Genomic DNA, 13,885 nt, shown 5'->3' with positions numbered 1-13,885 from the left:
AGTAGCTGTTTCAGGAGGACTTTCTTTCAGTTTGTGTCTGAAAGTTACTTTTTTGCATGATCTACACATCCATGTAGAGAGTTACTTATTTTAAATTGATTACTTCCTTCCTTTCCTTGGAAGATTCCCTCATCCTTGTTTTTTGTATCAAGATGGAGTAGTAGAAAGCCAAAAACTTTCTTTCCCGAAAATGATTATAGTAACTGAAATATTTTTTATTGATTCAACAATAAGTTGAAACATAGTTGAGATAATCAGATTCACCTGGTACAAAATCTCTAACTGCTTCAGATGTAGGTAACGCCTCCACAAAGTTTCTACAGTCTTTATGGATTACTTTCTCGCGTAGTAAATAAAGTAGGTACTTTTTTCACCATTTGAAATTGGCAGGATTTTACCATACTGAGGTACAATTTGTACGTTACGTACCTATTCAAATGTTTTTCGTGTCCTCCTTCTTTTATTAGTACCTTCTTGAATGTTAAATGTCGAAAAACCTTCATTTGTAACATCATACTCAAATAGAATGCTTGATGGATTTACATTTGGGAAACCTAACCATTCAACCCCACCCAACAAACAATACAACAAAAGCACTTATTGGTATCCGGTCAAACAACAAGTTTAATAATTTAAAATTTTGGATATGAGTGGCACTGATGAGTGGCTAATGAGCCCGAAACCGGTCTGCAAGTGTGTCCGTTCCAAAATTGATGGTCGACTCTTTCAGTTGTATTACCAATTACATATGCAGGAAATTTTCTGTGAAGATTCCTGCACTGACGCCTGTCGGATATAATTCAACGCCCTTCGTGGTATTAGCCAGGGGAGTAGTTGTTTTCTGATAGGCGTCAGTCCATTCAACCTACTGCGTAGGTATATTCGAGACTGGCTCTTGAAGTTAATTTCTTCAGATTTTAATAAATGCGATTTTTTGTTAGAATGCAGATAAGTGCCCAAATATTGAATGTGACATAGTGCATTTGTGCACTATGATTATGTTTTTCTACTGGACATGTCTTGATTGCTATCTTAATAACTTTCAAGTGGACGTACAATATTAGGACATCATAAAGATTTCACTTCGAACGAAACAATGATCATAATATCTCATTTTCGACAAAAATGGACATACAATATTTGTCCTCTCAGCCATCGATATTTTGAATCTACATTAGAAATGGCAAAGTAATGATAAAAATGAAAGATATCCAAAAATTCAGCTCATATTTTCATTTTCCTTTCCACCTTTTCGCCTCAGTAATTGTTAAGTAATGGGTACAATTTATTTTATAGAGTTCGTCTAACAAGTTCCTTTTCACATTCAACTAATGTTGACGGAATCATTTTGATTATTTATTTTAGTATCCAATTATGAAAACAAAGATTCTTATGTACAATAACATTTTCATGTATATTACATATTCATTTCAGTAGGAACCAAAAAAAGTTAATAATACTTGTTTTACACTGCTGTGAATTGAATAATAATTTCGTCATGCTTATAGATTGCAGTTTTTATTCAACCTGTTTGTGACCCCGGTGTGTTTTATAGGTCAATAGTCACTTTGTAATTGTTTGTATTGTAGTATCAATAAGTAAACATCACCTTGTGATCATATGCTGAAGGTGACATGAAATAGTTATACTCCAGTTTTCATTGGGAATGAGATCTGAGAACAGAAGGAGAATTTCACAACTGTTTGGTAACTCAGGGAAACTTCATTAAAGATATCATGATAATAATGTTATTTAATTTCTGTGAAGACGGTGATCGTTATTGACTTTGATCTTTAGATTTCCAGAAATAAAAAGTCTCAAAAGTGAACTGTTCTGGAAAATTAATCGAAGACACATGTGTGAAAAAGAATAAAGTGAATGAAAACATGAATTTTCAATGGAGTGGTATTTTACCATCATTTTTTAAAATTGAATGTTCATGAAACCCGTGGATGAGCTCAAAGATTTAATTTCGACTAATTTTCATTTCAATAATTGATCTATATTGATTTTATTTTATTAATTTCAGAAAACTCCTGCACCATGGAAAGCAATACTCACATCATTACCTGTATGGGCAATTGTTATTACGCATATTGGACAAACATGGGGCTACACTACATTGATTACTCAAATCCCGAATTATATGAACAAAGTGATGAAGTTTGACATAAAAAGTGTGAGCATTTTTTGAAACACTCCTCCTATTATAAAAGTAGAGATATTGTATAAAAGGGATAAGTATTTTCTTTATCTACACTTTTACTATCTCAACTCTTTCTGTTCATTCGAACTCCTGTTATTACTTATACATCAAATATCACCTACACTGAAGAATAAACTATCATTACAAACAGTTATTGCAAAAAACTGAAAATTAACGAATCCCCCACTGGAATGGGAATTATGTTATTCAGGCTAGGTGATTGTGGTCCAATGGAGATTTTGGAAGCAATGTATTGCGACTTCTTACTTAGTAGACTTGTTAATGAAGAGGTTATACTGACGCAACTACCGCTGAAGATGCCTATCGCAACTATTGGCGAAACGTTTGGAGACAATCTCTCCATTGGCACACGGCTACTCAACCCGCATAACCATAGTTTTATTCAACTTGCGATTTCATGAATCACCCCGACCAGGTATAATTGCTTAATGATGATTTCACGAGTTTTCTATGTAAATCACATCAATGCCTCCTCAGAACATTACTAAAGTCTTCACAAGACTGGTGGGAGCTGTCTGAGCACACTCAAGGAGCTAAGTACCCAAAATAGGGTCATTGTTGCTTGGGTACCCAGACATGAGGGTCATAAGGGCAATGAGGAGGCCGATGTTCTAGCCCGTGAAGGCGCATCCAAGGCTATGATTGGCCCAGAACCTTTCTGCAGGGTAGCAAAAACATGTATAAAGACATCCATAAACTCATGGATGCAATCCGAATCGATAGATTGATGTAATGAACTCCCAGGAATGAGGCAGGTGAAAGAGTTCATACAAAAACCATCGCTCAGATTCACGGAAGACCTACTAAACCACAACCGTAAGGTTATAAGGGTAGTGGTGGGTCTACTAACGGGACACAGCCGGCTCAGGAAATATATGAGCAACATGGGTCTAACAGAAGTAACCCAATACAAGTTCTGTCAAGAAGAGGAAGAAAACGTACTGCATGTGCTCTGTGAATGCGAAGCGATAGCAAGGCTGAGATACGCAAGATCCGGGGAAGAAAAACCAGAGGTTGCCAGCTATATGAAGGAGTCAGTGTCAAGGCTATGGAGTTCTATCAAAGCATCAAGCTAGACAATGAGCTCTGATGACCAATGAGCACCAAAATGGATATGAAACGGTTGCAGTGAATCAGGTCATGAGCTAGCTCCCAACAATCTAATCTAGAACATTACTATTTATGCTCTGCTCAAGTTTTCATAGCCACATGGCATTCAAAATAGTTCTAATGAATATTCATCATTTTTTTTAATGAAAATGATCAAATTGTTTTGGTCTTCTCAAGAGGTCCCAGTTTTGAGTTGAGAGGTAGTTTTTCAAACTACCTCTCAACATAGTGGCTATCTTTTGATGACATTTCTTGCTCAACAAGATCGATAATTTTTTATCTCTGGACTTCATATAATTATTCTGTTATTGCGTCAAGTTGAATCCTACAACTGAAAACATTTTTTCTATGCTACAGTAAATTGGAAAGTTCACCCCAAAAAGTTACTGCGTAATATACACCACTGAATCCAATCAGTCAGTAACTTGTCGTATTCATAAATTTTGTCTACAAATTGAAAAAAATCAATTGAAAACATTGAAAATTATTACTCAGCTTCTTTTAGTGGTCGATATTTCGAAATAGGAATTGGATGTATCATAGTTTGAAGCGAGAGTTTCATAGTAAATTGCAGTGAAAACTGAAAAGGATTGTTATCCGAAACGACCACTAAAGAAAGTTGAGTACTGATATATATTTGTGATGCACTGTTTGTAACCTTTGGTGTAGTAATGAATATTACTGGAGTTTTTCCCATCACAAAACCGTTATTTCACCACCTCGACACGTGTTTCGATCACCAAGTGATCATCTCCAAGAGGAAGATCAAACGGGTTTGATCGTCAAACTGGTTTGATCTTACTCGTGAAGATGATCACTTGGTGATCGAAACACGTATCGAGGTGTTGAAATAACGGTTTGGTGTTGGGGAAAAAACTCCAGTAATATTCTTCACTGATATATAATTTTTTCAATTTGTTTTTTATTTGTAGGCAAAATTTATTAATAGTTACGACAAGTTACTGATATATTGGATTCTTCAGTAGTGTATATTACGCAGTAAATTTTCGTGGTGAATTTTTCAGTTTAACCTTTATTATACTTCAGCAGATTCTCTTTTGATTTAACTTTCAATTTTCAGATTTTGGAAGGTTATATATCCAAAAAGCAGTAAAAAATATTGAGTCCTTCACAAAACATATTTTCCAAAGATCGTCATATCAAATTCTTATCGAATTAAATGAAAAATTCCGAATGGAAACGGTTGTAGCATTATGACAATATATTAGATATGAAAATTATACATAAATGCTTCTTCAACCAAGAAATCTTTGAGAAAATAACCAGAACCAAAAACGAAACATTTGTAATCCAAAACCAGACGGCATTGTTCCGACTCACCATAGGTCTTAGCAGTGGTGCTAGGCTGAACTACGCATGCTTCTGTTGAACTGTCCTTTCAGGAAAAGCATGAGTGAGCGAAGGCAATGACATCCTATCTTACAAAGATGCCACCTACAGGACAGAAAACTCAACTCACAAATATTAAATATGAACGAGGCTTCCTGAAGCAATCTGTTGTGAAGTCAAGCTTCGAAAACAACCGCTGAGCAAGATCATCCTTATTACTTTTACTGTAGAGCAATTTGTTGAAACCAGATCCCAAAAACGAAGCATTCATGATCCAACACAAGACAGTTTCGACCCGCCATATGTTTCATGAATGGTGCTGGTTAATTGGTCGGAAAACCGCTTTCTGTGGTTTGATCACGAATGCTTCACCTCTAGACTCTAGTTTTAACCTTTTGCCTCCCAGTGAGACAAAATACCAATATCGGCCGTAGGTCGATGTCGAAACTTGGCTTTGCAACAGACCGTGTTGACTCGATAGGTAGAATTTGTAACCTCTGATGTAAAATGGATCTTTAAAAAATTTCTTTCTCACCAGAGCAAAAAACTGTCTACAGAGAGACAGTTTCTGGTGTGGCAAGTGTTTTCAATAGAGACCGTGTTGGGAAGCTACGTTTATCTTCATCTTTGATATTCGTTGATGATTGAATCTTCTGTCAATTTCATCAATGATATCTTCGTGAGAAAGAATGTATTTATCTTCATGAAGGAAAGAGAATTGAAACTTTCTATGTTTTTTACCATTTTTATTTCTAACTAACGTTACTGCAGTTTCATCCAATAAAGACATTTTCAAGCTTATATATAAATTAAACTAACAATGGTTTATTACATTACCCTTTTTATATCACCCCTGTAGGTAATAATAGAGGTACTTGCCTTGATTGAGTGCCTGAATTTACAATTTACAGTATGAGTGTGCTAATTTGAAACGGAGATAGAGAAACTGATAAATTTCTTAGACTTGATCATTGCACACAACCAGAATAAATTTGAGGTCAATGTTTTCAGAAAACCTAGCTATACAGACATTACCATCCCAAGCGATTATTTCCATCCAGACAGTCATAAATTACCAACCTATAATTCAATGTTGCACAGAGCATTCTCACTGCCTTTGTCTGCTAATAATCTAGCTAGCGAAATTGATATAATTACACAGATAGGTCATAATGATGGTTTCAACACAGATATTAGTATCTAGACGTTAGTCAGAAAACAAAGCCGTAAATTCCATGTACGTAGAACATCCATGGTAAATTCACTTACAGATTAATATACCCTCAGGTCAAACGACCAGAAATCAAGAAATGGGTTACTCTAACATATTTTGGAGAAAATTGTGGGTTTCTTGAGAAAAAACTATGTGGAAGTGGCATTCAGACCACCTGCCAGGTTATCTGATTTCCGTTTCAATGCCAAAGATAAGGTGGACAAGTTGGAGAAATCTGGAGTTTATAAGCTTAAGTGTCCGGAGTGTAATAGTGTTTATGTGGGGCAATGTGATCGAAATTTCCAAAAACGGTATGCTGAACATGAAAGGTCCTTCAGACTAGGAAAAAATGATTCAACGTTTTCAAATCATTCCTTGGCATTATGCAAGGAAGAGTTACAAACTCATTCATTTAGAATCCTTGAAAATTCACAAGCATAAACATTGCGGGTGCAACCCGTTGAACGATCAAATCGATTTAGTTTACTCACCGTTTTTCAAATTAGCACATCCGCATTGTAAATTGTGAATTCAGGTACTCAATCAAGTCAAGTACCTTTATTATTACCTACAGGGGTGCTATAAAAAGGGTTATGTTATAAACCATTGTTAGTTTATTGAAAAAGTTTGAAAATGTCCTTATAGGATGAAACTGCAGTAACGTTAGTTAAAAATAAAAGTTGTAAAAACATAGAAAGTTTCAATTCTTTTTCCTTCATTATGATTTTCTACCACGTAGTAACGGCTACATCCATCAATTTATTTACCTTTACTTACTCGGGTTGTTTTTTAAGGACAGTTGAGCCCAGCAAGACCAGACAAATGGCCGATCGAAACATCGCTGTCTGGATTTGAAATGCTTTGGTTTTAAGATGTAGTTTCAAAAAGTTATATTTCATTGAAAGCTGCCGAGGAATACAGAGAAATAATTCCAGTGATCGATACTGAAGTTTGGCTTTGCATCGTACTGCCTTGCTAATCCCCGATTATCTTTGATACCCGCGGATTGAGTCTTCTGGCGATCATCAAATTGACTTTGAATAGTGAAGAAGGAATTCAGAGGTCCAACTACACAAATTCGATCAATTGAAAATATTTGAAAATCAATGGCTACTTCTTAGGCCAATAACGAAATATGTTGTAATGATGCTAAAGATGTCCTTGATCAAATAAATATAGTTATACATAATAAGATCATTTTTTTGGGAGATGTCATTTTTGAGGATTCATTATTGGATTGGAAAATGAGATTTGGAAGTCATGTTATCAACTTTTTTACAGAACGGTCTTTTATCTGCTGCACCTTACCTGGGCTTCTTCTTCATAACTGGTATATGTGGGGTTTTGGCTGACTACGTCATAAATAAGGCAATATTTTCTATATCAACTACAAGAAAGATTTTCACAGCATCTGGTAAGTTCACAATCGATTGGTTTGTTTTGTTAATCACAGTTATCTAATTATACCAATTTGTAGACGAGAAAAAAAACTATTCTAGATAAGACTAGCATTCAATCAAAAATCTGATGGTTTCCATATCATCAAGTGATATATAAAAATCAGTTTTGTAACAGAGCTACATACAAATGAAATTAATGGTTGAATATTTTCTCATATACCTATCTTTCTTGAACTCCCTGAAAAATTATTCGATTGGAAATATGTATATTTTTACTTTCCTAACGTTTTACAAATTTGAAAACCTGCAGCGTATCTGTTTCTCCTCATTTGGTACGCTATTTCATAAAAAACTATGTTGAAACTTCGTTTAAATACATGCGGAGGTGGATGTGGAGGTTCGTCTCATACGGAGATTCTTCACTTACGGAGGCAGAAGTGAGGTTCTTTTACAACCCTGATGACAATGAAGTCAAACATGATGAAGTCTGAAAAATGTTGATTATGCTAGAAACTTGAGGATTTTTATAAGATGCTGGTGACTACTTTGAATTCATTATTCATATTCATGTTTTCTGTTTTTGTGAGGAATATTTATTCATCGTTACACTGTGATTACGGTTTATGTTGATTTGTTCATTTTCCCCTAATGAACATGTGTGTTCATTGAAAAATGAATGTGTTATGAGTTCGAGTAGACTTTGGATTGTTGATAAATTGTTCATGAAGCAGATGACACTCAGAGAACAGAATATCGGAACTACACAGATGCAAAAGTAAAGTCGGCACCTTTGATGTTGTGGGGGCAAATTTCAGTAATCTTGAAATCATATGTTGAGTGAAATCATGCTTCACATACTGAGTAAAATTACTATGTTCATCATTCAAATATAAAACTTGCTACACACAGAAAAGTAATTCAAAACAACATTAATACTTCATGACGGTGTAAAGGGTTGAATGTTTTGATGAATAATTTGAAGAGGCATTACATAATTCATTTCTCAAATCTGAAAGAGTGAATACTCAAACAAGAAATACTTCAAAAATACTAGTACCATTCAATATTACTGACTCTCAAGAGTATCTGTGGTTCCGAACCAAAGCCATTTTATTTATACACTTGAAACATACGTCACTGGTCTTTCGGAAAGAAAAATATTTTTTTTGTAGTTCCTTCTTGGTTATACATATTTGGAAAAATATCCACGATAAAAACACACAGTACCACATATCGATGCCATTTCAGAATCATTGTTAGAAAATAAGTAAAGTAATCAAGACAACTAAATTTCACTGCCTGGTGCTTAGGTGAAGACGTAACTATTTATTAATGTGAGAGTATCTTTCATATTAAATATTACTGGAGTTTTTTTCTCCAACACCAAATCGATTTGGTGATCATTGATAATACCTTCAATTGAAATTCTGTCCAAGTCCATTGGAAATTCTGCCTCTCAATGAGAATCTAATTTGTCTCTTGAATGGAAAAAATCTAAATTTTGAAATATTTCTGAAAATGTTATGTGTTGAATACTAATGACAAAATTCATATACTACATGTTTTTGAGCAGATTCGTGTAAAATATCATTCCAGTGAAGTGAAATTAACTTTCAACGCCTCCATCTTTGGTTTGAAAGCAATTGCAGGTAGAAAACACGTAATGATTAGGTATCATATGGGTAGCAAATAACATTAGGGACTAGGAATTGATTTGATGCCCCCCATTATGTAAGAAAATGGTTAGTCGGTCGGTTTGACGTGGGAGCTTTGTTCACCTACTTGAATTTACTGCCGTGTCGGTCGGTGGTTCAAGCCCTAGGCTGAACGCTCGATTTTCACTTGCTATCGTCCAACCCGTATTAGGAATCACACGTTAAAAGGTAAGACCTCGTTAATCCCTAGCTCGCACAAGTTTCGACTTCTGGGGGTTATCGTTCGTAGGGGTGCGACAGCTGGTTAATGCAAAAACAGATTTAAAACAGATTTTTTGAATTTTTTCATTCTGTTGATGAGAGTTTTTTCATTCTGTTGATGAGAACGTGCTTTGAATAGATGCATTCGAATCAATGTTACGGAGAACATCTTTTGTTATAAAATTTGTTGGGAATGATGTAATAAGTCTCTAGATCATGAATGCCAAATTATTTATGACTGTAGTCTCACAAAACAGTTAAATCGTCCCAGCATTCCTCTCTGATAATATTTGGCCTACCTAAACGTTATTTTGAAATTGTGACCCAATGTTGTAAAAAAGTTGTTGTACGGAGTGGGCCAAACTGGACGCTTTTAAAGGGAAACTCCTAGATAGATGAAAACTGATGACTTTGAAACGCACACTTTGATCAAGTAGGTTTTGGACGATGCTGTGATGAAACAGAATGCAAATCTTTACTGGTAGCTGTTAATTTATAATGCAAGAAGTAAAGATGAAGTATGAGAATTATGAAAAATAGGATATGGTAGTCTGTTTCATACAAACCGGGGAAGATGCAGAAGCAGCAAGCAATTCATATCACTAGATATATCCAGAAAAAAGACAACCTTCTTGAGACATTTTTGCAAGATTGCGACACAACCTATTTATGGTAGCCAAATAATTTTCATTAATTTCTCATTTGAAAAAACAAGTTTCTTACATGTTTTTGACACGAAAAAAGTTATAGCAATTTTCAGAAAATGCATATTTTCGAAAAACATGCTGTAACTCAGAAACTATGATAGATATCAATATGCGGTGTTCATTATTAAGTTTGTCATAAGATGTAAACCTCAGACACAGCTATCAATTTTCATCTATAAGAGTGTCCAACTCGGCCCACTTTGTTAACCTTGTAGTAACCCTAGAAACTGTTTCAATAAATTTAAAAGCAGTGGATTCATGGATATTTATTATATCTGCAGTTTATTGAAGATGACCAGCACCTAACTATAATATCATAAACAGCTGGTCCATGGGAGAAGCACTATTTCTTCTAATATGATTGAATTGAACTGGGCGATACTTGATGAAAATCCATATTAAAAACGACTTAATACAGTTTATTATATTATTTTCATTATAATGCAGCGTAACTTATGTTATTGGTATTCAACCGGACGAATCTCTGGAACACTTCTTTCAAACATTGGTTGAAAAACCAAATGTTCTGATTTAAAATGGAACACTTTAGAAGTAATTTAAAATACCACAAGGCCAAAAAGCCGATAGTAGCTTTCTTCAATAATAGAACAGAACTGGCTGATACTTGATGAAAATTCATATTAAAAAACTAATTTGTATGATTTCCACTATATAATGAAAATCATACAATGTACTTTATTAGTTTTTTTCTTCTAATATGCATATTATATAGCTTCATAATGAATAATTAATTACATCATTCATTGTTTGGGATTAATTTGGTAGATCAAAAACTTTTTGACGAAAACCATATTCATTGTTCCATTTTGTTTCACGTCGTCAATAAAATCACCAAAATATTATTCGCAAAAGTTAAATTCTCACAAATGAATATAAACCTAACCTCAAAAGAATTTCAAGGGATTTCTCTAGTGGTTCCTTGAATATATGTTGATAGAAGTGTCCATTAGACAAATACATCTCACACTTATTGTTTCAGCAAGTGTTATACCAGCTGCAGCACTAATGATCCTTAGTTTTCTACCGGATGATGCAAGAGCTTTATCTGTTACGATGTTGATAGTGGCGATTGCTTCAAATGCGGGAATAAATGCTGGATTCAATGTGAATCACATCGATCTTTCTCCAAAATATGCCGGCATTTTGGTAGCTTTAGGCAATTCTTCAGGAAATGTATTTGCAATTCTGGCTCCTCTCCTTGTACAGGTGATATTAACTGATGAGGTAAGTGAAAAATACAGAAAGTTTATGGAAGATGACTCAAAATAATGCTAATAGTAAAAAAGCTATAGTGAGTGGTAATATAACAATGATGATATAATGATAAACATACATGAGTACGATAGATATCCACAAAACTAATTGCAGTAGGTATCGATGATGAAAAATATTAGGTTTATCTTCTCCTCTCTGAGATATCATTGAATCTGAGGATTTTTTTTCATGTAATACATTCATTATTTCGTAACTCCTTCAATCAGTTACTTTGAGTTTTCACTCTCTTGTGAGTAATAACTGAGTATTTTTGGAGTTCATACTGCGCCAGAAGCTTTCACGAAGATAAAACTATGATTTACTGTGACGATTATGTCATAGTACTGTTCTCATTTTCAGGCTAAACATTGAATACCTGGAGTTGGTTCTGATACTAGTGAGAATTTGAGTTTCATCAGATCAGAACCCATAATTGACTTTGTCAAACAAATACGGAATATCAAATTTCTGTCAGAATCTACCAGGGTTGCCCCATTTCAGGGATTTTATGCATGAAGCATGTTACTTACCAATTAATTGTTAGCAGGGATAAACCACATTGTCTAACAGATCTGCTGCTCCCAAACATCAGAACTGAAAATGAACATGAGATGAAGTACAGTGTATATATAGTCACTTTAGCCAACAGTTCAGTCTTTTTGAAATGAAGAACTGACCTCTACTGATTCAACACTTTCTGACAGTGTAAAATTCGCAAAAGCATTTCAATGGTTACATTTTTCGTATGTCATCAGAACACAATCGGTTACAGAGTTTTCCCATTTTCTATGTCGATTAATTTTTGTTTTCAATATGCTAACCAGAAGTCTTCATAGTACATATACAAAACAAAAATCAGAATCAGCTTAAATCTAAAGTATTTAGAATTGACATTCGCTATTAAAAGATTAGAAAAATTTTTATGAATCATTTTGATGAATGAAGTACGAAGTGATATTTTTATTACTCCACATTTCATAATTTTTATGTAGCTCGTATCGGATGGCTTGACAATTTTCATTTTTTAGTTCTCATTGGTGATTTCTACCCTGAAGTGGGATTGATTTTGGTCATTTAAATTTTTTGTAACATGCATTAGATTTTTGCAAAGGTTTCAAGATATTTTTTCTTTGACACTATATCTGAATGAGCCGTGTGTCACACTTGAATATATTTGGAAAAATATTGAACCAATTCTGACGAAACTTGAAACGTTCCTGAAGGCGAAGTAAATGTAAGCTATTATAAACAATAGTCACAATCCGACCATCCAAAAATTCGTGTACAAACATACATATGAATATACATACTGAAATACACTTATACAATTATTGTATATTTGACATAGATGTTACATTCTTAAATGTCGAATTGATAACCTCCTTATCCTAAGTTGCTGATAATACTAACTAACTACTACCATGATCATGATCCAATATTTATTTTTATTTCAGACTGACAAATCATTATGGAGGATAATTTTCGTAACTTCAGCTGTTTGGTATTTAGCGTCAAGTGCATTTTATGTGATGTTTGCTGCTGGAACAGTTCAGTGGTGGAACGATGTTGACGAAAAACCGAAGAAAGACGACAAAACTGATTCTGTACGTGATATTCCGATTCGAAAAATGTCGACTATAATAAATACTTGATTATTTTCAATGTGGTTTCATTCAGTCTATCAACATTACAAGTGTATATTACCGGATTTTTTTCCCAACACTTAACCTTTATTTTAACACCTGTACACGTGTTTCGATCATCAAGTGATCATCTACAAGAGGAAGACCGAACTAATCATACTAACAAATCTATCCTTTTTTATACCATAGATACTTGTTCTTGGTACCTGTGTTAACATAAATTCAGATATCCTTCATCAATACTTGCATTTTCAGGATGTGCGTGCCTAATAAATCAGGAACAAATCTCCCAACCAGTAGTATAAAATATTCATAAACAGTATGTGGTCTTCAAAATTGAGAAAACTGGATGAACTTGAGAAAAATTCATAAATAATTGAGCAAAATACATGCATTGAAACAATTTATGTCCCCTAAACTTTTTAGTTTTTCAGTATCATTATGAAATGAATGAATTTTTCTAATGAATGGTAAGTCAATGGATAGTGTGAATAAAAATTGAGTTTATATTCACAGCATTGTGTCTGAGATCCTAACTGAAATCTGTTTGTTCGAGCTATTGCTCAAAAGTAACCTTTCACTTCTTTAACAGTTGAAACCAGATCCCAAAAACAAAGCATTCATATTCCAATACCAGACAGCTCCAGTTGAAACCATAGGTCCCATCAGGCTGAACGACAAATACATTGCTGGACTCAGCTGTCATGGGTGAGTTGAGGACAAGCCTGAGTGAGTTAAGGCTTACAGTGAAAGTTTTTGTGAAAGACAGAAAATCAATTTAGTTCGGCGGTTAATGTCGAAATTTTGGTTTGACAACAGGCTGCCTAGCGGAACCTCGTTTATATTTTTTATTGTTGTCTGTCGATCCTAAAGATGGCGTTTCCGTGAGAGAGAATATTACTTCCACTCATTCAGTCTATCCTTTGAGGCGAGTTGAATCCAACGTACATTTGCGATAAAACAGCGCTGTCTGCTGATGGATCATGAATGCTTCATTTTTGGGTTCTGATTGCAACTAGACATTTTATAAAATAAAAAACGAGT

General features: G+C 34.3%; 1 protein-coding gene across 4 annotated transcripts in view; it reads left to right on the top strand.

Annotated features, from left to right (window-relative positions):
• The window catches only part of LOC111510310 (putative inorganic phosphate cotransporter), a 103,693-nt gene extending 90,833 nt beyond the window's left edge, over window positions 1-12,860 (top strand). For all 4 annotated transcript variants that reach the window (XM_074180772.1, XM_074180773.1, XM_074180774.1 and 1 more), the window contains 4 exons: window positions 2,030-2,179; window positions 7,182-7,314; window positions 10,924-11,168; window positions 12,653-12,860. In XM_074180772.1, coding sequence (XP_074036873.1) covers window positions 2,030-2,179; window positions 7,182-7,314; window positions 10,924-11,168; window positions 12,653-12,850 — 726 coding nt within the window. In that variant the 3' untranslated portion in view covers window positions 12,851-12,860. The remainder of the gene's footprint in view (window positions 1-2,029; window positions 2,180-7,181; window positions 7,315-10,923; window positions 11,169-12,652) is intronic.
• Window positions 12,861-13,885: the final 1,025 nt, after the last annotated feature.

Source organism: Leptinotarsa decemlineata, unplaced genomic scaffold (assembly GCF_025532065.1).
Source record: "Leptinotarsa decemlineata unplaced genomic scaffold, Ldec_3_MD MMD2_tig00026299_RagTag_RagTag, whole genome shotgun sequence".
Taxonomy (NCBI): domain Eukaryota; kingdom Metazoa; phylum Arthropoda; class Insecta; order Coleoptera; family Chrysomelidae; genus Leptinotarsa; species Leptinotarsa decemlineata.
Note: the sequence above shows the minus strand (reverse complement) of the source record. Positions and strands in the feature narration are given on the sequence as shown.